This window comes from Phalacrocorax carbo, chromosome 12 (assembly GCF_963921805.1).
Source record: "Phalacrocorax carbo chromosome 12, bPhaCar2.1, whole genome shotgun sequence".
In the NCBI taxonomy this organism is placed as follows: domain Eukaryota; kingdom Metazoa; phylum Chordata; class Aves; order Suliformes; family Phalacrocoracidae; genus Phalacrocorax; species Phalacrocorax carbo.
In genome coordinates this window covers 232,760-258,476 of record NC_087524.1, presented here as the reverse complement: position 1 = coordinate 258,476, position 25,717 = coordinate 232,760, and the positions used below count along the sequence as shown (strand labels likewise).

Sequence of the window (25,717 nt, the reverse complement as noted above, 5' to 3'; positions counted from 1 at the left end):
TTTCATTAAGATGCTGTCCTCACTACCTGTGACAACGCTGATGATAGCTCTATTTCAGTCTAGCAGATTGTGGAATACTTTTCAAACCCAATTAATGTACTAAGCATTGAGGTCTTGAAAGTTGCCAGCAGCTCTTTACTGTCCTCCCCAACCCCTTACGTATCTTTGCAAATTCTCTTTGCTATGCATGCTTGAAAATGCCTGCTGCTTTGCAGCAATTTGCTGTGTCCATGTGGGATTGAAGGAAGCAGGGAGTATGCTTTTGTTTCTGAGTCAGACTAACATACCTTTTAGCATCATAATATCTTCTCTTTGCTTAGTTACTTTTCTCCTTCAAATAACCATGCTCTCTATTTCAACACTGGATTTTTCTTGTGTTTTTAGAATATGACACAGGACAAGACCAGTGGTCAGCAACCTAAGGCAGAAGTGCCAAAGATAGCAGATGGGAAGACTTTGAAAAGCACACAGCAAAACCAGGTCATCTCACAATTTAAGGAAAAAATTTAAAAAAGTAAGTACGGAAGAGACAACTGCTCCTAACTCCTCACTCCCAGAGGAGTACCCAGCTCAGTGGAAGTCAAGAGCTGCCTTCTTGCTTCTGCATGAGGTATTGCTGATAACACTTAACAGGAATTTGAGAGACTATGCCTTCTGTTGATGAAATTGTCACTGATCAACTGATGAACAGCACCTTCTGACGTCTCACAGTTTATCAGTAAATTTTTTTTTTTTAAAAAAAGTTGTTCTAATTTTGGAAGGAAACCCTGGATATGACACACCACACTTTAAAGGCTGTTATTCCTTTGGAGCAGACCATTTGTCATCATAACCTACAAAGTATTAGACTAAATACAATATGTCCTCTTTTATGTACTTTTTCTTAAGATTTCTACTCAAATGCTGCAAGAACTTTCACTTTGTATCCAGCTGCCAATATACCAGTAGCTCTGGGCAACTACCTGAATAAATGGAAATATAAAAATTCTAAACATATGGACAACACTGTAGTTTGGATATTTATCTGGAGATTCAAGAGACTCTTGAGTTCAGACAGTCACTTATAAGAAGTCAGTAATAATGATGCATTGTTTAAATGTTTTCATTTACTCAGTATTAACAAATTAAAGCAAGCTGATGCCCTAAAAGAAGCGTTTCAGACCCTAATTTTGTACACGTCCATTTAGATGAAAACACATTCAAATGAAAGAAAATCTAATTTTAACACAAATATAAAATCTACTTCCATTATAATAAATAACAGGCAATGTAAACAATTTTCTGTAAGTCTGGATTGTTTATAAATAAAAGTACTAAAGGACATCAGTTCCACTTTTCACCAGGTCAAACAGAAACCGAACTAGTCAAACCATGAAAATAATCAAAAAACCCCCAGGAGTCAGTTTTGCATGACAGCAGACCTGGTCCTAGCGCATTAAAGATGCTAAAACAATCTTTCAATACTTTCCAGTACTACCACCCTCACAGAACATGGTTTTACATGCAGTTGTCAGTCTCACCTATAGGGGTGTATTTTTCAATCAGAATTCCGGTTCACAGTATTTGCTTCAAACCACACAGCCATTAGCTTCCCTTCACATACTGACATTGCAGGACAATTCTGAGTTTATTTTTTTATTCCATGTAGATATCTTTATTCCCACTTACAACATTGCAGGCATCAGCATTTAGCTACTTTCTATTTTGTCATTTTAATACCGATCACGCTATTTTTTCCAGTAGGTTTAATGCCTTCATTTTGCAAATAACATGCAGCATATTTTTTCAGACCATTTGAGTAATGTTAAGCAAATGCAGTTGTGAGGGATAATTCAATAAGATTATACAGAAATTATACTTTTGCAATTTTTAAGACAAACTCTACTACTGAAAAAATCCAGCTTTTTTCAAATTCAATTATGAATAAAATTATCTAGAAATATTACCTGTAATTGGAGCTTCAACTTCTATCATTGTCTTTTCCCTCCGCAATATTGCAGCACCTTCATTGATGATTCTAAGTGCAATTTCTTCATCCACTCGGCCTTCTTTTATCAAGTGGTTCTTCAAAATGTCAACCCTTGGTCTTCCATCTGTGTCAAACACTTCTTCAGATGTCAAGCGATGTGTTGGTGGAAAAGGGACAGCTAAAATTTAAAAAGAAGAAACAGTAGTTGTAACAATGCTATTTTAAAAATATACTCCATCTAGGATGGGATCTATAATGGAATAGCTGCCATACAAAGTAGCAAATTTGTCTTTCAATCAGCTTGATGACATCATTATAATCTGGACGGAACAGTGGTATCTGTGTATGTATTTTAAAAATTAACACCTATAATGAGCAACTTTGTAGAAACCACAAAACAGTGTTAGAAGGCATAATAATACGCACAGCATTTGGAAGAGGCAAACTGCCTTTGCAAAAGGACACCTCTCTCCAGTACACTGCCATTCTCCAAAGGACTCAACAAGTATTGGGGATGCAGGATATCCATATAATATCCACTCAAACTTGCAAATGACATTTTAAATAAAGTTCTTAGGTCCACATAATATACTTTGGATTGAATTTGCACAGAAATGAATTCTATCTATTTAAACAAACTACAGCTTTGAGTTCGTCTAGCAAGTTACATGTTCTGGGAGGCTATAAAACCAGATGTTTCTGGCCAGTGTCTGCAAAGAACTGCCTCCAATTATTAGAATGTACTTATGAAGATTCAAATTAAAAACTCTGTATATCTAGGAGTTATCCATAATGTCCAAAAATTATGAGAGCAGCCTGTCAGGAGCTGACAGCTCTCACGAGGGAGGCTGATGTGCAGCTGGCACGGCATGGGGCACTGCCAGAAGCAACAGCAGGAGATTTAACTGGCCCCTAGGGAGCGCGAGCGACCAGGACTGGCAAACAGGGCGTGGCACGTCAGAAGGGTGTGGCACGTCAGAAGGGTGCGGCACAGCAGTTCACACAGGCAGGGCAAGCAGGAGGGACTCCCCAGACCACTTGTACATCTACAGGCCAGGCAGGTGTTTTGGTTTCTGGCGAAATGGTGGGCACGCGCCTCAGAGCTAAAACCACTGTTCCTACAGCAAAAGCCCCTGAGACATCTGATGCATCCACCCAGATGGATCTGGTAAGGCAGGAAACATCAGTACAGGCAGTGGGTTGCGGCAAATGCCCAAACCCCTCTCCTGATGAAAATGTAAGTACCTGCATGAGGTGTGCATGGGTTGACAACCTGTTATGTCAGTGGCTGAACTGCAAGGAACAGTTAAGAGGCTGCGCAGTGTTAGAGGAGCTGAGGCAGAGATAGGCAGGTGGTTTCAGAATCATGTTCCTGTGGCTGACACTGCCGAGAATGAGGCACCGTGGACCCTGGTGACTCACAGAAGCAGGACTCCACATCAGCCTGCACCCTCCACCATCACAATCAGAAACAGATATGAAGCCTTAACGACACCCATGAGCAAGGTCTGCAAAGTCCCCTGCAAGGGAAAACTGTACCAGCAACACACAGTGGACATAGTAAAAAGAAACGACAAGTGCTCGTGGTGGGTGACTCTCAGTTGAAGGGTACTGAGGCACCTATCTGCAGACCTGACAGGGAGCCACGAGAGGTACGCTGCCTTCCAGGAGCCAGGGTTCGAGATGTGGCCGAGAGGGTGCCACAGCTCATCAAAAGAACAGACTACTATCCACTGCTACTATTTCATGTAGGCATGAACGACACTGAGAGCCGCAACCTGGGTAAAATCAAGGAAGACTCTTGAGCCCTGGGGGAGCAAGTGAAAAACATTGGCGCCCAAGAGATCTTCTCTGCATTTTGCCAGTTTGAGGGAAGGGAGCAGCCAGAAACAGGCACATAATGTATATCAACTCCTGGCTACGTGGCTGGTGCCACTGTGAAGGGTTTGGCTTTTATGACAATGGGGTGTTCTTCAATGACGACAACATGCTAGGGAGGGATGGAATCCACCTGTCCAAAATGGGTAAGGGCATCTTCAGCAGGCGGCTGGCTAATTTGGTGAGGTGGGCTTTAAACTGAAGGACTTGGGGGTGGGAACCATTGCGGAAACGCTCACACCAGCACATCCAACCGGGCAGTAAGTCAGGCCAAGCAGTGCGGTGACAAATGTTCTGTAGCTGTCTCCCAAGAGGGGAAACAGAGGAGTAATCACCTCAAGTGTATGTATAGAAATGCACACAGTCTAGGAAACCAACAGGAGGAACTGGAGCTCCGTGCCCACTCAGAAGGGTATGACATCATAGGAGTAATGGAAACATGGTGGGACAACTCAACTGGCTGGGGGATCGCAATGGACGGTTACAGGCTCTCTTCCGTAAGGACAGGCAGGGTAGAAGAGGTGGAGGAGTTGCACTCTACGTTAAGGAAAACCTCGAATGTATTGAAGTCAACTATGGTGATTGCAGCTGCTCTATCGAATGCCTCTGGGTTGAAGTCAGAGGGGTCATCTCCAAGCAGGACCTCACAGTGGGCATCTGCTACCGACCTCCTAACCACGATGCCGATGCCGACGAAGAGATACTTGGGGCACTAAAGCAAGCTTCTGGCCAACAGAACCTGGTCCTTATGGGTGACTTCAAGTACCCAGACATCTGCTGGAAGAACAGTACAGCAGCTCGCATGTCATCCACCAAGTTCCTGGAATGCGTAGAAGACTGTTTCCTCATACAAATGTTAGATGTGCCAACCAGGAAGGAGGCGCTGCCGGACTTGCTATTCACAAACCGAGAAAGCCTGCTTTGTAATATCTCAGTTAGTGATAGCCTTGGCTGCAGTGACCACAATATTGTGGAGTTGGGGATCCTGCTGAGCGTGCTGAAGGTCAGCTCTAAGACAAGGGTTCTGGATTTTAGAAGAACTAACTTCAGCTCATTCAGGACTCAGCTGGGAGGGATTCCATGGGATGCTTCCATGGAAGATAAAGGAGCTAGCGCGTGCTGGGAGTTCTTCAAGAACTCTCTCTTGGACGCACAAACCCAGTTTATCCCCTATAAAGGAAAGGGAAGTAAGCAGAGCAAGAAGCCCCCTTGGCTCAACCATGACCTCCTGGGTCTACTCAAATCCAAAAGGGAAGCATACCAGAGATGGAGATGTGGAGGATTATCCGCTGAGAGCTACAAGGGCATTGCCAGAGGGTGCAGAGATGCAGTTAGAAAAGCAAAAGCTCAGCTCGAATTGAAACTGGCCGTAGATGTCAAAAATAACAAGAAAGGTTTCTTCAGGTATGTCAGCCACAAGCAGAAACAGAAGGAAAACACAGGCCCACTGTTAAACAGAACAGGAGAGTCAGTCACCAACGATGCCGAAAAGGCAGAGGTCCTCAACACTTTCTTCACCTCTGTCTTTACCAGTACTGTCGGGCCCCAGGCTTTGGGAAAGAAATTCCCGGTTGATCCAAACACCAACCCACCATCAGTGAAGGAAGAGTTAGTACGTGAATTATTACAGGAGCTTGACCCCTACAAATCAATGGGCCCTGACGCCATCCTCCCAAGGGTGTTGAGAGCTGACTGATGTCATTGCGAGGCCACTCTCCATAATCTTTGAGAAGTCATGGAGAACGAGGGATGTCCCAGAGGACTGGAGGAAGGCAAATGTTACCCCTATCTACAAGAAGGGCTCGAGGGAGGATCTGGGTAACTATAAGCCCATCAGCCTTACTTCAGTCCCTGGGAAAGGTATGGAATGAATCCTCCTGAGGGCCATCACAAGTCAAATGAAGCATGTGATTGGGTAAAGCCAACATGGCTTCACTAAGGGCAGATCATGCTTGACCAATCTGGTGGCCTTCTACGATCAAGTGACTTTCCTGGTTGACATGGGGCGGGCGGTGGACATTGTGTACCTGGACTTCTCCAAGGCTTTTGACACGGTTCCCCACGGCCACCTCCTGGAGAAATCAATGTGTTATGGCCTAGACAAGTGGTCTGTGCAGTGGGTGGGGAACTGGCTGACAGGCCGCACCCAAAGGGTGGTGGTAAGTAGCTCTTTCTCAAACTGGCAACCTGTCACGAGTGGGGTCCCCCAGGGATCAATATTGGGCCCAATGTTATTCAACATCTTCATAAGTGATCTGGAGAATGGGATCAAGTGTAGCCTGATGAAGTTTGCAGATGACACCAAACTGAGTGGGGAAGTAGACACTCCAGAAGGGAGAGCTGCTCTGCAGGAGGATCTGGATAGGCTGGAAGAGTGGGCCAGCAAGAACCTTATGAAGTTCAACAAGGAGAAGTGTAAGGTCATGCACCTGGGAAAACATAATCTGGGAGAGCAGCACAGACTGGGATCCACCTGGCTGGAGAGCAGCTCTGTGGAAAGGCACCTGGGGGTCCTGGTGGGGGGAAGCTCAACATGAGCGAACAGTGTGCTGCTGTGGCCAAGAAGGCAAACAGGATGCTGGGTTGCATCAAAAAGGGCATCACCAGCAGAGAGAAAGAAGTCATTATCTCGCTCTACTCAGCGCTTGTCAGGCCACACCTGGAGTACTGTGTACGTTTCTGGTCCCCTCTATAGAAAAAGGATGTGGACAGGCTGGAAGGGGTCCAGAGGAGGGCCACCAAGATGACCAAAGGACTGGGAAGCTGCCATACGAGGATGGGCTGGGAGAGCTGGGTTTGTTCAGCCTTGAGAAAAGGAGGCTCAGAGGGGATCTCATCACCACGTACCAGTACTTAGGGGGCAGCTACAAGGAAGATGGAGACTCCCTTTTTACACGGAGTCCCATGGAGAGGACAAGGGGGAATGGACACAAATTGCTCTTGGGGAGATTCCGATTGGACACAAGAGGAAAATTTTTCACAGTGAGGACAGTCACCATTGGAATAATCTCCCCAGGGAAGTGTTTGACTCGGCCACGTTGGACACCTTCAAGAGTTGTCTGGACAGGGTGCTGGGCCATCTTGTCTAGACTGTGCTCTTCCCAGAAAGGTTGGACTAGATGATCCCTGAGGTCCCTTCCAACCTGGGATTCTATGAAAAATCATGAGTGTTAGTATAAGAGGTAGTTAAGCATCTGTAAAGTTATATTTGCCTCACAAAGAAAATGTAGTCTTAAAAGTAGTTCCTCAGTTTAAAATTACAACACATGTAATTTTCTCATTGCTCAAGGAGGACTTTTTTTTTAAAATAATCTTCAGAGAAGGCAGAACAAAACATACCTAAAGATTTTATCTGCATCACCCAGCTGAATAAAATCATAATACTTACTATAAAAAAAGGTTTTGTTCCATTTTATACTTTAATTTTTGTCTCAACAATAGTTAATGCTATATTAGAGCTCACACCTTTCAAAAATATTACAAATAACATCTTTTAATAGGTTATGGTTAATAATTTTTGAAGCACATAGAAAATTTCTGCAAACTAATGGGTTTAATTAAACCTTTGATGCAGTAGTAATAGAATGTTATAGCCTAAGGAAAAAGGATTGCAGCATGATGTGTTCAAAGACAGAAATATAATACGTGTTTCAAAGTCTTTGTGTACAACCTGCGCTCTCAGGACTGTAATGGAACCGTAATTAAGAGGAATTACCCTAAGGAAATAACATGGTGTTGGTCACTAAAGGATTCCCTCTTCCATTCCCAGCAAAGCTAAGCAATAGAAAAGCATTTAGAGATGAATCTCAAAAGCAATGCACACTACAGTACAAAATAACAGATCATTTGCTACTAGTAAAAGTATAGGTCTCAGTAACAAAGATAACACATCATGATTTACCACAACATACAGGATTTTCTAAAACAAACTCTTGCTTACTAGTGAAAATTAATCAATTTCGCTTTTAAAATATGTATGGATAGTTTTAACTATATTGATTCAAAATTTTAAACACTAATGCTGGGGAAAAAAACAGTGAGTAGCTTTTGGGGTTTTTTAACAAAAAGGTTTTGATGAGTTTTGTTACTATCTGTATATGGATTTACAAAGAGGAAAAAATCACCTTTATGTTATTCTGTAATACTACTTAAAACAGATATCAAAAGCAAAACCTCTAAATCTAGTTCTACACTATTTAATATCTTCATCAATGACATAGTAGGATCAAATTCACCCTCAGCAAGTTTGCAGATGACACCAAGCTGAGCAGTGCAGTTGACACACCAGAAGGACGGGATGTCATCCAGAGAGACCTAGACAAGCTGGAGAGGTGGGCTTGCGAGAACCTCATGACGTTCAACAAGGCCAGGTGCAAGGCCCTGCACATGGGTTGGGGCAACCCCCTGTATCAGTACAGGCTGGGGGATGAAGAGATTGAGAGCAGCCCTGCAGAGAAGGACTTAGGGGTACTGACGAATGAAAAGCTGGACATGACCCAGCAATGTGTGCTCGCAGCTCAGAAGGCCAAACATATCTTGGGCTGCACCAAAAGCAGCGTGGCCAGCAGGGCGAGGGAGGTGATTCTGCCCCTCTGCTCTGCTCTGGTGGGACCCCCCCACAGCTCTGCGCCCAGCTCTGGAGCCCTCAGCACATGAAGGACATGGAGCTGTTGGAGCAGGTCCAGAGAAGGCCACAAAGATGATCCAAGGGCTGGAGCACCTCTCCTACGAGGACAGGCTGAGGGAGTTGGGGTTGTTCAGCCTGGAGAAGAGAAGGCTACGGGGACACCTTATTGCAGCCTTTCAATTCTTACAGGAGGCTTATGAGAAAGATGGGGACAGACTTTTAAGCAGGGCCTGTAATGACAGGACAATGGGTAGTGGTTTTAAATTAAGAGAGGGTAAGTTCAGAATAAATATTAGGAAGAAATTTTTTACACTGAGGCTGGTGAAACCCTGGCACAGGTTGCCCAGAGAGGTGGTCGATGCCCCATCCCTGGAAACATTCAAGGTCAGGTTGGACGGGGCTCTGAGCAACCCAATCTAGTTGAAGATGTCCCTGCTTACTGTAGGGGGTGTGGGACTAGATGACCTCTAAAGGTCCCTTCCAACATAAACCACTCTATGATTTTATGACTTTCTACAAGCCTCTGGGTACACTTATACCTTAAAATAAAGCATGCCAGGAATCCAAAAGTTAGCATCAATCTGAATGGATAAATTCACAGGGCATTGTGAAGAAGTTCAAAAGTAGAAAAAAACAACGTTAGCATGGCACTTCACCCAACATTATAATCCCTGCTAAGAGGTGCAGTATGGCAACTAACAAACATGCTACTTCCAGACCCAAAGCAGATCTCACATTGCCTAGTAACTGAGTACAAAAGTAGCTACTAATAAAATCTTACATGTAGATACTGTAAATGTAAACCACACTGATATATATGCCCATTTTAATAACCCTTGTTAAATCTGGCTTGTATCAGAGACACCCTGTTGGAACAGGCTCATGAAACAAGATGAAATCAAAGCCTCTAGACTAATGGTAGGAAAAAGTATCAGGGATCAACTGCACAAGGTACTCTACTTCCATAAGCAAAGTATTTTCTGCTCTTAAGACCTTAAAACTTATATAATTCTTTCTTCTCTGACAGTGAAAGAAAATTAGCCATTTTTCCTCTATAATCAGGAGCCCATTACATGCTCCATGAACTCAGCTTTGGCTGTAAGTGCGTGCTCAATGTCCCAGATTTTATTTTGTGTTTTAGGAGTGTTTTTGATTTCACAGATAATCTCAGCTCACATTACTAAGGTTACTAAACACAGACACTGAGTCTGTAAAGAATTTGTTGCTTTGGTGGTAGGTATACGTGAAACAGTATACAATGTTTGTCTCTACTAAGTGACATCATATATCAATACAGCCATGGTATTCCATGAAAAGATAGGCCAGTATCCTTCATTTTGTCAGCAGGTTTATTACCACAATAGCATAGTTGTCTGCAGTTTTTCTGCCATTTGGTGAGGCTTTGTGGGCTTTTGGTTTTATAAATGCATTGCTGCCTATGTATTGTCACTCGGAAGAATCACAAAGCCTAACACCTAGCACATCCTTCAGCCTGTCCCTGGAGTTTTCATGCCTCTGCCAACATCTATACAGAAAAAGGAAATGTAGCATCCATGACTGCTATGATGACACAATATATCCACTTATCCTTCTGCATTTGGCAGAACAGATTTGAAAAGAAATAACATAAAGACATCACAGATGGTCTATGGAGCAGCAACCTTGAAAATATTAGTTAAGCACAAATACACAGCAGTGTCTACTTGAACCAGAAAGCTGGAATCAATAGTTGCCAAAAGATACGAGTTACCCTATTCATCCCAAACAAGAAAGCACAGATTCAGCAAAGTCAGTTTCTTGCAAATTATGGTATTTTTCCTAAATGCCACAAAACCCATCCCTTTACTCAAATTTCTTTGAATGCATGCTGCCTGCTATATTAACAAGCTTTCTAGAAGTGAGGAAAATGAGCCTGTAAACCTTGAAACCCTACAAAAGCACTGCAGACACACTTTATTTTATCCTTACTTACCACGCACTTGCAGTCTTAAAAGTTTCATAGAATTTTAAATCAGAAATGAACTATTGATATACCTAGTATGCCATAGTGCATTAATCTTTTATACTGCCTGTGTAATTTTTCAGTTAACTTGGTTGATGCTTTTAGAACTTTCTCTGAGGAAAAATATAACCATTTGTTTGAAATGTATTTAAAGACGCTCCTCCCATTAAAATGGCCATTGTGTGTTATGCCAAAAGATTATTTAGTGCTTAAATGTGCTTCTCGCAGTGATGGATTCACAGGTCGTTCCCTCCTCACACTCTCTGTTTTCCAAACAGGGTGGTTTAAAGACTTCCTCTGGAGTTTCATCCAGACCATCAATGTTTATGATCACTGATAGAACTATTTTTCACTAGTTTGTCCAGACCCTGAACAGATGCTATTGTAGTTTTTCCCTCCACTGCACCTTATTGCTATGAATTCCACAATTTTAATTACATGTTATATGAAAAAAAAAGTATTTCACCTTTCCTTTATATTAACTTTTGGAAAATTTTGTTTAGTACTGCTTTTCTCCTTTTCGCAAGGAGACAAGAATTACAATTGTCTCCTATTCAACTTTTCCCGTAAATACCGTTTATGATCTAAGCAGTACCTAACTCTATCCCCTATTCAGCTACCCCTTTTCCAAGTCACAAATTTCTCACCTTTGTTGCTCCACCTTGCGTGAAAGCCACTCTGTGCCTCTGAACATATCTTTAGATAAAGAAGAGAGGGGACCAAAATCACACGCTGCTGTTCAAGATGCACATATAACCAGCCCTTCCTTGTTTGTTAGGATAAGATCGAGCAGCACATCTCGCCTCATTGGCTCCTTCACCACTTGCATCAGAAAGTTGTCCTCGATGCTCTGCAGGAACCTTCTGGATTGTGCGTGGCTCGCTGTGTTGCTTTTCCAGCAAATATCAGGGTGGTTGAAGTCCCCCATGAGGACCAGGGCCTGTGACTGTGAGGCTGCTTCCAGCTGCCTGTAGAAGGCTTCATCAACTTCCTCTTCTTGATCAGGTGGCCTGGAGCAAACGCCCACAACAGTGTCACCCATATTTGGCTGTCCCTTAATTTTTACCCACAAGCTCTCAACTTGTTCTCCTTCCACTCCAAGGCAGAGCTCGATGCATTCCAGTTGCTCCCTCATATAAAGAGCAACTCCCCCACCTCACTTTGCTGGTCTGTCTTTCCTGAAAAGCCTGTTGCCATCCACGACCACATTCCAGTCATGTGAGCTATCCCACCATGTCTCTGTGACTGCAATGAGATCATGGCCCTGCGACCACACACAGACCCCTAGTTCCTCCTGTTTATTCCCCATGCTGCGTGCATTGGTGTACAGGCATTTCAGAAAGGTGTTTGAGCGCACAGGCTTCCCCAGAGGGGTGTACAAGGACCCACTACAGCCATGCAAACCTTTGAGGTGGTTGGTCTCCTGGTTGCCATCACATGAGGCCGCCACGGCACCTTCATCACTGTTCAGGTTGTCCTGTCTTATTCCCCCATTGTGTGTGATGGCATTAGCATTGCCAGTTTGTCCCTCTCCCCCTGATTTCCTCAGTTTAAAGCCCTCCTCACCAAGTTTGACAGCCTTCTGCCAAAGATTCCCTTGTCCCTTCCAGACAGGTGGAGTCCATCCCTCCCTAGCAGCCTATGGTTGTTGAAGAACGTCCCGTTGTCATAAAAGCCATAACCCTCACGTCGACACCAGCCACGTAACTAGGAGTTGATTTGTATCATTTGCCTATTTCTAGTCACCCATTTTTCTCCACCAGGTAGTATGGAGGAGAAGATAACTTGGGCACCAATATCTTTCACTTGCTTTCCCAGAGCTTTATAAGTCTTGCTTAGTTCTGCACAGACTCTGGCGTGCAGCGTCATTCGTGCCCACATGGAAGAGTAGCAGAGGACAGTAATCAGTGCTTTTGACTAGTTGTGGCACCCTCTCAGTGATGTCTCGGATCATAGCTCCCAGAGACAGCAAACCTCTGTGACCCCCTGTCAGGTTGGCAGATGGGTGCCTCAGTGCCTTTTAACGGAGAGTCACCCACTACGAGCACTTGTCTCTTCTTTTTGTGGTATCTACTCTGTGCTGCGCTACAGTTGCACCTTTTAGACCTTGCTTGTGGGTGTCTGCAGCAGCTAAAGCTTCAAGTCCGTTGGTGGTGGTGATACTAGGAGGTGGGGGCTGAGGCAGAGCCCTGCTTTTGCAGGTCACTAGGGTCCAAGGTGCCTCCTCCTTCTCAGTGGTGTCTGCTACAGGAGCGTGGTTCTGAGTCCACCTATCTACCTCTGCCTCAGTTCTAATATTACTCAGCCTTCTGTCTCCTGCAACTCAGCCACCTGGCACAGCAGATAATCAACCTGTGCACACCTTGTGCAGTTACTTACCTTCTCACCAGGTGAGAGGCTGAGGGACATGTTGCAACCTACCGCCTGTACTGAGGCCTCCAGCTCCATCTGGGTGGATGCATCAGACCTCTCTGGGGCTTTCACCATGATAACACTGGTATTCACTCTGCGGCAAGTGCCCACCAGCCTGGCAGAGACCTAGAGAACTTCCTGGGCTGTGGGCCTACAAGCCGGATGCAGCGCCCTCCCTGCTTGCCCTGCCTGCACGAGCTGCCCCGCCCCGGCTGCTGTGCCACGCCCTGGCTGACGCGCCACGCCCCGTTTGCCCATCCTGGTCACTCGCACTCCCTGGGGCCGCTTAAATATCCCGCGGTTGCTAGTGGCAGCGCCCAGGCCGTGCCAGCCTCCCTCGCGAGAGCTGCCAGGCCACTCTGCGCTTCCTTGGGCTTCCCTGGCTCTGGGAACCCCCCTTGTCCACCTCAATCTAGCGCCCAGCCGTGGAACCTACCGTTGCCACTGCTTCATTCATCACTGACTCGCGACGTCCACTCTTTCTTACAAGTGCTATGAGTCTGCTTAAATTAAAATTACTGATCTGCAGCTCTCCAGCTCAGTCTACAGCTTTAAAAAAATGCTGCTGTGCTCCATTTCTCAGACTCAGAAGATGAGTTATGCTACAGGCTACAGAAAATAAATCCGTAATTTTGCACCCAAAACCGCCAAAGGATCCCTTTAGATCCACTAGACAAATATCTTATAGTCATGGCTTTTTTTTTTTTTTGGAATGCTTATTTTGTTGACATGGTCTAAAACCACTCTTTGTCAATAAGAATTGACTCATGTGTGAGAGAGTCCTTAGTTTCTTATGCAATAAACACATGTAAGTAGCTGCCAGATTTTTCTGCTCTGGCCTTACCTTCCCAAGCCTCAACTGCCAATTGGCCCTACTGAAATTAAGGCAGGCTTCCATTTTCAGGTGGGGTTTTTGGGCTTTGTTGTTGTTATTGGTAAGATTCATTCACTCCAGCAAATCTCTCTCTCTCTCAAAAAAAAAAAAAACAAACAAAAAAACCACACCCCAAAAAAAACCCACCCAAAAAAGGCCAAACACTGACTTATCAGAATTCAGTTCCATTCCACTGTGTCTCCCAAAACAACTGGTTTTTTTAAGTATGACCTCTTAATTCTCTCTTTACTCTGCTGCTTTTCTGCATCATTTTAGAATAATTTCTGACCAGCAGCATAAAGACATTCTAGGACTCTTATAATATTTTTAAAACAGCCTTCATGCTGCCTGTAAGCATTTATTCTTTTACGTGCCCTTTTTTTTTCTTTTTTTTTTTTTCTTCCTCACCAGACTCTGAATTTTAAAGTTAAATACTGCAATGATCTCTTCTTCTACATGGAAATCATTGTTAAAAAAATAGCTATTAGTGTCTTAATTTAGGACCTTGCTCAAGGCTATGAGTTACTTCTCTGGGATTCTCTGAAGAGTTGTTTCAACAAGCTACCATTTAATATCCAAAATGACTGCCAATCAGACAAGACTGTATTGTGACTTTTATCCAAAACAAAGGAATACTGAAGCCTCCCATTTCCACAAGAACGGACATCATCTCCAAATTTAGCAAAATTATCAATTAGCTCAGCATGACGAGGTCCTGCAGATTGCTTCCCAAAGCCTAGTAACAACCATAGTGGGCAAAGCGCAGTGCCAGGAAGGATAGAGTACTTCCAAGGACAGCTTTGTGGTGGGACTCTGACTCACAGGTGGGTCAGAGAAGCCCTGGTGCTTTTCCCACAAAGGAAAGCCAATGAAGGCTCAACCCTGCCATGCCCAGGACCACTCTACCAAACACTCTGAGCTTACAAACGCTTCTTTCTCCCTGTTGGTGAAAAATACTTCACTACATGGTAGTGAAACAGTTGCTTTAGTAGAAAAGGTACAATATAATCACAAATTTAAAGCACTGAAAGGTCAAGTGAATTGACTGAAGTCAGTCAGTCATCCAAAAAAGCAGGCAAAACCAAACCCAAAAGAACCAGATTAACAACAGTTAATGGCAGTTTGGGGGGGGGGGATAAATAAATAAATAAATAAAAAATTAAAAGAAAAAGCTATCTTCCATAAGACAGTAAAACACCAAGTACCATTCTCCAAACATGAAGAGGGTGCCTTTAGAAAACAGTGAATCAAGACAACAGGTACATTTTCTCACCTCTATTTAAAAAAGCAGTAACAAAAGCCTTGCCACAAGACACCTTTTGGGATCCAAATGCAAAAACCTGCCTTTAGACATTTCAGTCCCATAGCTAACCATTAATTTATAGGAAACTCTGTAAGTAGAAATTACTTAGAAAATTTAACTAAGCCATGAAAAGAGAAAATTTGAGCTTTTTGTACGCTATAAAAGCAACCAATGATCTTTGATGATACAATTCATACTTGGGAAGGTACACCAGACCAACACAGCTAGACCACACAGACTGCATATTTAAAGCCATTATTAAGTTTATTCTACATATAACTAATATCAGCATTACACCTGATAACCTTTCAGATATTTTTCTAGATATATGCACTTCCCACTACTTGCTAAATATACAAGTTAAAATATAAAGGAGGACGCATCCTTATTATTATCCTACCTTATTAGAAAAGATCAGTTACTGACGATACAATAATTTAACCATTTTTTCTTGGGTGAGCATCTCTTGCCCATTTCTGCCAACATATATTAGTGGTAAAGCATTTAATTTCTCATGGCCTCTGAAATGCAATGGTTTCTGTTACTTTTCCTGCTCTTCCAGTAATGCAGAGGAAGAAAATAAAGCTAAAATAAAAGCTAGAGATGAAACAATGCAAATACCAGCAAACATTAGGTCCTGAATTCATGCTTCTGCCCAAAAAGCCCTAGTATATGGAGACCACGAAAGCTAAAATATGGACCAATACACAGGTACACCAGAATATATTACTACATTATTATTGGTGGCTGTTGTCATTTCATTATAGATGAAGTGTCTCAGCAAGGAGAGACAGAAAGCCTGGGTGTCCCGAGGGTGGTGTTTTTTTGGGAACAGAGCTGGCACACAAAAAAAGTAACATTTTCGGAATACTTTTACACTTATTTTTTTTCTCCTATAGTTGACCACATTACACAAAATAAACACGTAAAATTATTGCCTTAAAAAGAACCCCTAAACCTTATTCCAGTAAATACATGAACTAATAATTATCAATAAATAAGTTAATATTTATGAAAAAAGAAGCAATTTCTACAGTGATTCATAAGCATTACAGAAATTAAAAGTATAAGACATTATGCAACCATTTGAACTGTTGTTTTAACACTTTCACCAGCATGCCTGGTCCACACATTTCCAGCAGAAAAAATAAACACTTTTAGGTGCCCTGCTACGCCAGCATTGTCTTGACAAAAGCAGAGGGCCCTATCTGTAATCTATTCATCATGCAATAGGTAAGAGGATGGTGAACGTTGCTTGGTATGTCAGCAGCCAACACATCTGTTTGTGAGCAGCAATGTGACATAATTATCACATTTTAATATAGTTTCAACAAACCTATTTATGTTGCATGTACACTCCCACTTAGCACTGACATAACCTGCAATCTTGCAGCCCTGAGGTCGCTGCCTAAAAAAAATATTTCCAACTGCACTGCACCTAATGAGGGGGGAAAAACATAACCACCTTGTCCTTCATATCAAGAACACAGAGAGCTTGGCACAGCAGTCCAGGCTTTCTCCAGAAGCCAGTGATTCAGCATTATAGGCATGGGAACGACAGACCAACAGAAGGAATAAAAAAATGCTGCTATATGAACATTTAACTAGTTGCAATTATGTTAGATGAAGCTATCAAAGCCTGATTACCTCTACAACAGTTCTGTAACCCCAGGCTGTAATCTTGTTAGAATAAAGCAAGTCTTAAGTATGATTTTAGACAACTAGATGCACAGGTCACATTTAACTGATTGAATTATCAAGTGACTGGAAATCAGCAGGTTTTCCAGTGCACTCTAAAATATCTAGTCACTTACCATTAGATCTCTTGCATTGTTTGAAGAACTTAATTCGTTACAACAAATTGCAGTAAAGGTACCACAATTCAGTAAGTCTAATTAATATACATTAAAGTAGCACTAATTAGTTCAAGTTTCCAATAGACTAGTTCTAACATTTTCTACTTTTACTCTTGCAATTTGTTCAAACAAATCAACAGGTTAAGCAATCCAAAATGAGAAACAATGCGAGCAAAGCATTCCAGCTTACTGGAAAACATGCCAATTTCCAAAACATCCTACGGGATTCCAAGGTTTTAAGACCTGCTGAAGACAAAGTCATCCTTTTCATTTCTGAAGAACCCCTGTCACATAGAAGTTAAACGAACAGATCTCCACCCCTCTGAACTCAGTCAGACCCTGTCTTCCTAGAACATCGGTCTTAAAAGCAGACTGCTTTGTGTACAACCATAAATTCCAACAGCCCGGGTCTGCTATCACAAGTCATCATCAAATACAGTTCAATATCAAAACCTTTGAGATCAAAACAAAATTATCTGTAATTTGAGTAAACAAAACCTAGAAATTCTCTGAAGTGTTACCTATGCTATCCTCTTAATGGACAATTCAGATCTAGTGAATATATTTTAGGAGGCTTTCGTTACAAATTATTTTTCTCCCCACAAATACTAAAATTACATGGTCGATGTGCTCCAGAGCAAGGATCTTAATACTTTACAGCATTTTGGTCGCTAGCCCATCTTAGTTTTACCAGATGTATCCAATACGTTTTACTTTTCCTTCTAGGAAGTATAACGGTCGACTTTTAAAGGCTTCCCGTAAGACTGTGCTACCATGAAAGGCCACAAAGAAATAGATCGAAACGATTTTTTCCCATCACAACTGGGAACCTGAGACCGGCAGCCAACGGAGAGGGCAGCAGCCCCTTCGCACTCGCTGCCGCCAGCTCCTGCCATCACAGGGATCTCCCCTGCGCAGGCGGGCGAAAACCCCCGCAGGGAGCGAGGAGCGCCGGGGCCCGGCCCGGCCCCGGCCCGCGGAGCCACGCGCGTCTGGGCGGGACGCAGGCCTCTGGGGCCGCTTGCACCCGCGGCGCGGCGCGCAGACCCCGAGCCCCACGGGCAGCTCCGAGGGCGGCCTGCCCCGGGATGGCCCCGCTGCCTCCCCGCCGACAGGCTGGTCCTCCCACGCCTTCGCACGGGGCCGCGCGGCGCTCCCGTGCCCACACGCGGGCAGCCCGGCGCAGGCCAGGCGCCCGCGCGGGCACCTCTCCCCGCGCGCGGGCGGGCGGGCGGGCCGCCGCCCCGCCCGGGGGTCCCGCCATGCCGGGCAGCCATGTTCTCTGCACCCCCGCCGGGCCCGCGCCGGCGCCAGGCCGCGGACCAGAGGAACGCTCACCCTTGACGGCGCGCTCGCTGGTGGCGTGGGACGGCAGCAGCAGCACCTTGCTCCCCTCCTTGGTGGACATCGCTGGGCGCTGCCAGGCTCCGGCGCCGTCTGCTGCTGGGTGCGGCGGCGCCTTCGTCCGCCTCCTCCGCCGGCTGGCTGGCGGGCAGCGGGGCGGCAGGGCGGGGCGGGGGCGGCTAGAGGCCGCGGGCGGCGGCGGCCCGGCAGAACATGGCGGCAGGCGCGGCTCCCAACTCCTCGCGCAGTGAAGGGACAGTCCGCCTCGGGCCCGGCATGCACCGCGCCGCCACCCCACGAGGGGGCTACGGGAGCGTGGCGAAACTCCTGGCTGCGCCGCGCCGGCAGCGCGGCCGTTAGGGAGCGTGGCGAAACTCCGCTCCCCCCGGGGCGGCGCCTCCGCCGCGGGGCGCGGGAGGGGCGGAGGCTGCGGCCCGGCGCCTCCGGGCTCTCCCCCCGCGGCCGGGGAAGGCGGGCGAGGAGCAGGGAGCGCCCCGCCGCGGCGCGCCCCCGTCACCGGGACGGGCGGGCGTCAGGCCGGTCCTGGGGGTGGCAACGGAGCGGGGCGGGGGAGAGGGGCGGCGGGCGTTCCGGCCGCCAGAGGCCCCGCAGCGGGCGAGGGCCCGCGGCCACCATGGAGAGCTCCGCGGGGCCGCCCCCGAGCCGGGGTAGGGCGGGGCGCCGCCGGCCGGCGGCAGGGCTGGGACAGCTATTTTGTCAGGCGGAGGCGGTTGGGGGCGCGGAGGGTCCTCGGCCCTCCCCGGGCACCGCCTCGGGGCTGCACCCGTCGCTCACGGGGCCCCTCTGGCCCGCAGCGCCGTTGGAAGGGGCCCCACAGCCTCACCTCTTGGGCCCTACAGGCCAGCCTAGGACAGGACGGAGGAGGAGGAGAAATAAGTTCCCCCGCACTTAACAACCTGGGCACGGCTCACTGCCAGCTCCCAGCCCCAGCTCATTCAGCCAAGCTTCACTGCTCCGTGCTTGGAGCAGAACAAGTGGAGAATGGAGGCAGCATTGACAGCCCTGGGCACTGCAGTGCTAGCAGCCACCTCACAGTCCCTGACACCCCTCAAAGCTGCACGGAGAGGTAACAGCACTGCACCACTGGCCCCACCTTTGCACGTGCACTAGGCCACAGCCCTTCCGTTATATACAAAACCTGCAAATTTTGTGTAAAGGAATAGGTCCAACCTATTCCTAGACAGGGCTTTGCCTTAGCAGAAAGGTTGGTACAACTGTACTAAGTATAAACAAATCTGGTCATTCTTAATTTAATATGGAATAATCATAAACTGTACCAATGAAAAAAGCTAAGTAGTTCCTGCACTCCTTTGTACCAGCTGCTAATTTCATCCTCTGCAGTTTAGTGTGTCCTCAGTTGGACCAGTGCAGGATGGCTGTACGACTGCCGTGTAGTTGAGATCACAGAAATTAGCTGGGTTTAAAAAACAAAACACAGCCCCACAAAACCCAAACCAAAAATCTGAATTTGGCATCACTTAAATATCTGCCAACAAACCCAGTCAGATCTAGTGAATATCTAAACATATATATATATATAACCATGTTTAATCAAATGCAGCATATCTAAAGAGACTTGCTGCTTTGCATCTCAGCTAATAATACAGCTCTTGTACATTATTTGTACTGAGCTGTGCAAAATATTTCACACAATAAATCAGGAGTTCAAGAAAAAAAGCTGTTCAGAGGTAATAGTTTCCAGCAAGGTCTTGGTTCTTGCCTCATTGAAGTCCACGAGAAGAGGATGACATCTGAGGTGGGTACCTGCCATCTTGAGCATGAAAAGCTCTTTGGCTCAAACAAAAATACATTAGAATTGATGGGTTGCTCAAGAGCTTGGTTTGACCTTACTTTTTTATTACATGGCCAAGACAGTCCAAGCAAGAATCACTGAATGAAATATCACTGTAAAGACATTCAAGGAAGCAACTGAAAACTTTAAGGGAATCAGAATTATAAACCCTTGGATGATTTATTAATGACACTTGTAAGACTCCGAAGTTTTGGAAAAATAGAATTCTTTTAATTCCATGCCCACAAGTACAATGTGTGCGTGCATGCAAAAAGAGAGCTGGGATACATTACAGTATCATGGAAGAAATCCTGGATTTAATTGCTAAGCTTTTCAGTAGCATGAATTGCTACTTTACACCACATGTTCTGCAAACGTCAGTCATTGTACAACCAATCTGAAGGGCCTGTTTTTTAAATAGAACAAAAGCTCATTTGTTTCAATAGCAGGCCCATGTATCCGTTCAGAATATGAGCTCACTAAAGCATGGCATAGGAAGGGCAGTAAGTAAATGTTGCTCCTATTGACAGAGCATTAGCTTAGTGTAGGGTCTGCTGGAACAATGAGCAGGGGGAATGAATTCATCACTCTTCGTTTTTAGAATCAAGAGAAGCTCGGTAATAAATGCAGTTTGAATGTTTGACAGCGCGAACAAGCAGAGAGATTATCATATTATAAATAAATCAATTTGTCCATACATTTCCAAATACAAGGGGAGCCCGAGACCTTGCTGAGCGATGTCAGGAATCACCTCGTCACCTCACGTGAAGTGCAGTTTCAAGAGAGATGCCTCTTACCTCTTTCAGTTGCCCACTTCTCTCATGAGCCTACAGCCAACATGACTCTCGTTTCCTGAGGTATGAAGTAAAAGGGGCTGGTGCAGTCACAACTCTAGTCGAGGAAAAAGCGTAGCATAATTTTTTTATGATGCTGGGCCAGAAGGAGAGATGGATCAGCTTCTAGGCAGCGTACCTAGTGTCCTGCATGCTGAAACACTTCTGGTCATATCCAGGCATCACCTAAAGAAAAGGCTTATACAGATGAAATTTTGCTGGTTTCTCTTCCTCCTTAAAATACATCAGGTTAATGTAATAAATGGTGTTATGTCTCCCTACAAACCACACCTACTTAAAACATGAAAAATAATAATTTGAATGACTTTTTTTTATAACAGCAGCTAGAAAGAAGTTAGCTAGCAGTTACCTTGGGGGTTTATTATTGTCATTTTTCTAACACATTCCATCTTGCCTCATGAAAATACAGAGCATATGCTTTTGTCATTAGGACAATACCAAAACCTGTATTAGGGGGAGAGAGATAACTACAGCACCCTACCTAAGCCCTTTAGCTTGTCATTGAAGCTTTGCCTCTAGATCTGCTAGAGGCTCTGGAAGGTGCATTCATATTGCCCCAACTTACCTGACGGTGAAAGCAAAGCTGGTTGATTCAGTACATCTTGTGTTCAGGGAATCAAACAATTCCTACTGGCACCACAAGTAGCGTTATGATTGTAGGAACTTAGGAACACCATTACAGAAATGTGATGTTGCAGATAGAAGTCAGTGTGCCTTTATAATCCTGACAGTTTCCCACAAATCTCCCACAAATGCCAGACAAATGAAAGTATTTCTGAAAAGCAAAACCATGCTTTAGTTCCTGTTTAGCTTTGCCACCAAGTGGCCATTCCATTCCACACATTTTAATATACAATTTAAAAAAAAAAAGCCTGATTCCTATTCTGACTGGATATTCTAAACCATGAACTAGCACTAGACTGCTTTCTGAACAACTGCTTCTGTAATGGAGAAACAATTCAGTAAGAGAAGCACGTGGAATAAGACAATCAATCTTATTCTGTACTGTGGGGAATGGAGCGATTTGGGATGCAGATGACCCGTCTTCCTCCTACTCCATCTCAAAGCAGTACACACTGAAGCTGCATACAAAAGATGTTTAAACAAAAAGCTGTTATGTCAAAACCTAGACTTTTCTGATGCCTCCCTGACTTGAGTTCTGCAAGGCATAGTAGCCACTATATTTTAGTAAATTATTGCCTCAGACAACAAGTACAGTTTGTTGAAGTTCAGACAGAAGTTAGACGTAAAAACTACATGAAATTCTGTAACCATCTCATGCAGGAGGTCAGACGATCAGAACAGTCCCTTCTGACTCTAACAGCGACATATCTTTAAAACTGGCACAATACAATGTCCCAGAATCATCTAATTACCCAACAAGGACTTTCTGAAAACTCTAAGAAGGAAATTGAATCACAGGAGAGAGAGATATATTCCAGATCCCAAGAGGAAGATGCAAAGAGCAAATTTTGCAGAGATAAACCAGGTCTGAGAGGGGAAGACGTGCTATAAGCAGGAGAATAAGATGAGGAAGACAAAACTTTTAAGAAGTTGTCCCATTTCATTGACTCACTACTGACTGCTTGAAATTGGCCTTTCTGATTGTCAGAAACGTGGTTGGTATAAACTGCGAGTGCCTCAGAACAAGCCACATTCTGTTTTAAATACATTTTGACATATTGCTGTACTAAGTTTCAATATGAATACTTGAAAGCTTTCTTGTAAGAGGGCACAAGATTTCCCTGTTGTCCCAAGCCAGTTTAGTATGGCAAACCTTATTATCCATAACAGAAGGGCATAATTTAGAAAGGTTAAGACTTAAAAGGTTAAGCTTAAGACTGCATAATCTTAAGCCGTTTTCTCCAGAATCATAAGAACATTATCACTGCAATACTCTAGTTGCCAATATCGTTCAGTACTGAGAAGCTGCACTGACTGGGAAAAAAAAACCAAAAAACCAAAAAAAACCCCCCACAAATCAAGACCCCAAACCACAAGAAAACCAACAACAACTAAACCAAAAAACTAACCATCCCCAAACAAAAACCAATTATCAGATAGTTGCTGGTATAAATTACAAGCTACTTGACTATTACAGTTCTATGCTGTTACACTCCCCGCACACTTTTCCTTCATTCCCTGATAACCTCTATGAACAGGCTGTGGAAGTACAGACTACATTTAAAAAGCTAGTCAAGGCCACAGTCATTCCTTGCATCTTTATCACAACTGTAAAAAAATAGGCTAAGGCAAACCAGCCTGGGCCACTTAGCTTGACTGTAGAATTTTAGGTGATTTTTACATACCAAAGCCTATCAGCCACATCTCTAATTTAAATCTCATACCTCTAGAGTGATAGTACCTCAAACTCTTCCTTAGGTTCCTCAAAACATCGCTCACTTGCTCTGCTTAAAGCATTCCTTCCCCTGCCCTTATTATCTAGTTCAAACTTTTCCTTCCTTAGCCTTAAGTGATTGCTCTTTCTCCTACCATCTGAGACCAAGCAATTCCCTCTCTTCATTTATCTTACTACCTTGATGATATAAATAGACTATGATCCAGTCACCTCTACTCACTCTAAAAATTGAGTTCACTCTGCTTTTTGCTGCCCTCCTTTGTGTTCTCTCCAGTTTTCTTAAGTGCCTCCACAAGCAAGAGACTTAACTGACAAAGTATTCAAGGTAAGCAGGTCTACATACAGGACCTTATTAAAAATCAATTTTGTTGCTCTATAACAAGAACTATGATGTAAAACAGTGTGGGGTTTGTTTTTTGTTTAAGCTTTGATGAAGCATGGTGATCTGTGAACATGATGTCCTACAGATCAGAGAAGTCCCATTAAGCCATTTTAAAGGAAACTGCAGGGGGAACAAACCCAAAAACCCAGAGATATGACGACTCAGTTGCTGAAAAGTACACGCACTCTTTCCTTACAAACGCATCTGGCCACGACTACCAGATGGTGAAAGTGCAACTACGCCTTCAACTTACCCCTCTGCATCCTCTTCCCAAGCTCTGAGACCAAACGCCATTAAGCATTAGTAAGAATTAACTGTTCCATTGGGACCAGTTAGCTTAAGAAAGAGTTGAACAAGAAATGACCCTCATAACTGGGCAAACCCGAGGTCATGACTAATAGTTAAATGAATGCAGAAGAGGATATCCCAAAATAATCCCACATAAAGATTTAAAAGCTTTTCTACTACATATTTTGTCCAAATAACTATATGCAACTAGAAAATTATAAAACCATTGGGGAGATGTGGGCTTTCCCTCCCCCCATAAACTATGAAAAAAATGTAAAAAATTTGTTTTCTGGTCTGTACCATTCTCAGCTCTTCATATGAATTACATCTTTGTGTTCAAATCAGTAGTTTATTGTGAAAAATCTGTTGAGATTCCTTCTTCTCCCCCTTCAGATAAGTAAAGGGTCATAAACACCCAACTGTTGTATCTGCTATATTAAATAGTTTCTTTTAAGCCTCTAAGAGCAGTAAACCAAAACCAGTCTACAGCACTGAAATGGTTCTTCAATATCTACTGAGGATTTTTTTAATTTATCTGGAGAAACTAACCAAACTACCAAAGCAAACAGAAAATTTATTTATGCATTATTTCACCCAATTAGGAACAATTAGTACGTAGGGTCATGAACAACGTTATGTCTTCTTAAACGTACTTAAAAATACATGTTTGATTTCTAAGAACTTGTAGCTGACTTAATGGTATAATGTTAACTTGCATTTGATTGACATATTTTATATCTTAAAAAAAATTTGATCTGAACCTTTGCAAAAAGCTGAAGTTTATTATGCTGTATTTGAACTACAGGAATTTGAAAGCAAGTTATTTTCAAGCAACAAAACATGTAGCTCCATAGCAAACAGAACCCAGAGATTTTTCAAGTAGCATATAAGCTATGATGGTAGGTTATACAATTTATTTTTATATATATGCCTCTAACTGTATCAGACAGAGTCAGACAGAGAAGCAGAAATACACATTCATTACTTAAATTAGCCTTATGTACAGCATTCCAGCAAAGGAATTCAAAGTTAGTGAATCAAGATTTGTAAATCAAAGCACGTTATTTGTGTTCAGCTAACATTTACCCTTCACGTAGATATTGCATGTTAACATGCTCATGCTTTGATGTGCTTTAAGCTACTTAAGACAATCTTTAATAGCTGTTTGGTTTTTTTTAAAATTAGCAAGAGTTCTACACTTGGAACTCCCTCAGTTGACAGTCACATAACAATTAACTGGTATAAATGCTGAGTAAAAAACCTGGAATTATAGATAACCCTAGACTGCCATCAAAATCACTTTGAGTAGTAAAAAAGTTAAGCTAAAATTTAACAGTACAAAATGATACTTAGATTACTAAAGTGCTGCTTCATTGTACTCACTTTTCTCATGTATTCACATTTAAAATTATTTTGATTAGTGATACATACATACATAAAACTTCTCAAGGCTATGATTCACTGGTGAATCATCTGGGACTAGGCCATCCCAAACTCAAGATAACCTTCCTTCAATGGAGTTACTGCAAGTCAGTTTACAAATAGACACTTGATCTTCTTATTCATGAGTATATTCAGTACTTACTCAAGAATGAACACTAAAAACAATTCTATTGAGGCCAATAAGGAAGTTTAGGTTTCTTCAGCTGAACTCATCCATTGGCATCTACTTCCATAAATATGCTACCAAACATATTCAGCGGTCTCAAATGACTGTATAGCTAGTCTCAGTTGGCACTTTTCCATTAATCAAATA

General features: G+C 43.7%; 1 protein-coding gene across 13 annotated transcripts in view; it reads right to left on the bottom strand.

Moving 5' to 3' along the window:
* PPP3CB (protein phosphatase 3 catalytic subunit beta) overlaps positions 1 to 18,801 on the bottom strand; it is a 54,141-nt gene extending 35,340 nt beyond the window's left edge. For 7 of the 13 annotated variants that reach the window (XR_010374919.1, XR_010374918.1, XR_010374920.1 and 4 more), the window contains exons 1-2: positions 18,260 to 18,801; positions 1,947 to 2,147 (exon numbers count right to left, since the gene is read on the bottom strand). Coding sequence is in view for 7 of the 13 variants with exons in the window: in XM_064463629.1 (XP_064319699.1) it covers positions 1,947 to 2,147; positions 18,260 to 18,329 (271 nt within the window). In the remaining 6 variants the exon portion in view is untranslated. The remainder of the gene's footprint in view (positions 1 to 1,946; positions 2,148 to 18,259) is intronic. The other 6 variants (XR_010374916.1, XR_010374917.1, XM_064463632.1 and 3 more) reach the window with 2 other exon arrangements.
* Between the last annotated feature and the right edge of the window lie 6,916 nt (positions 18,802 to 25,717).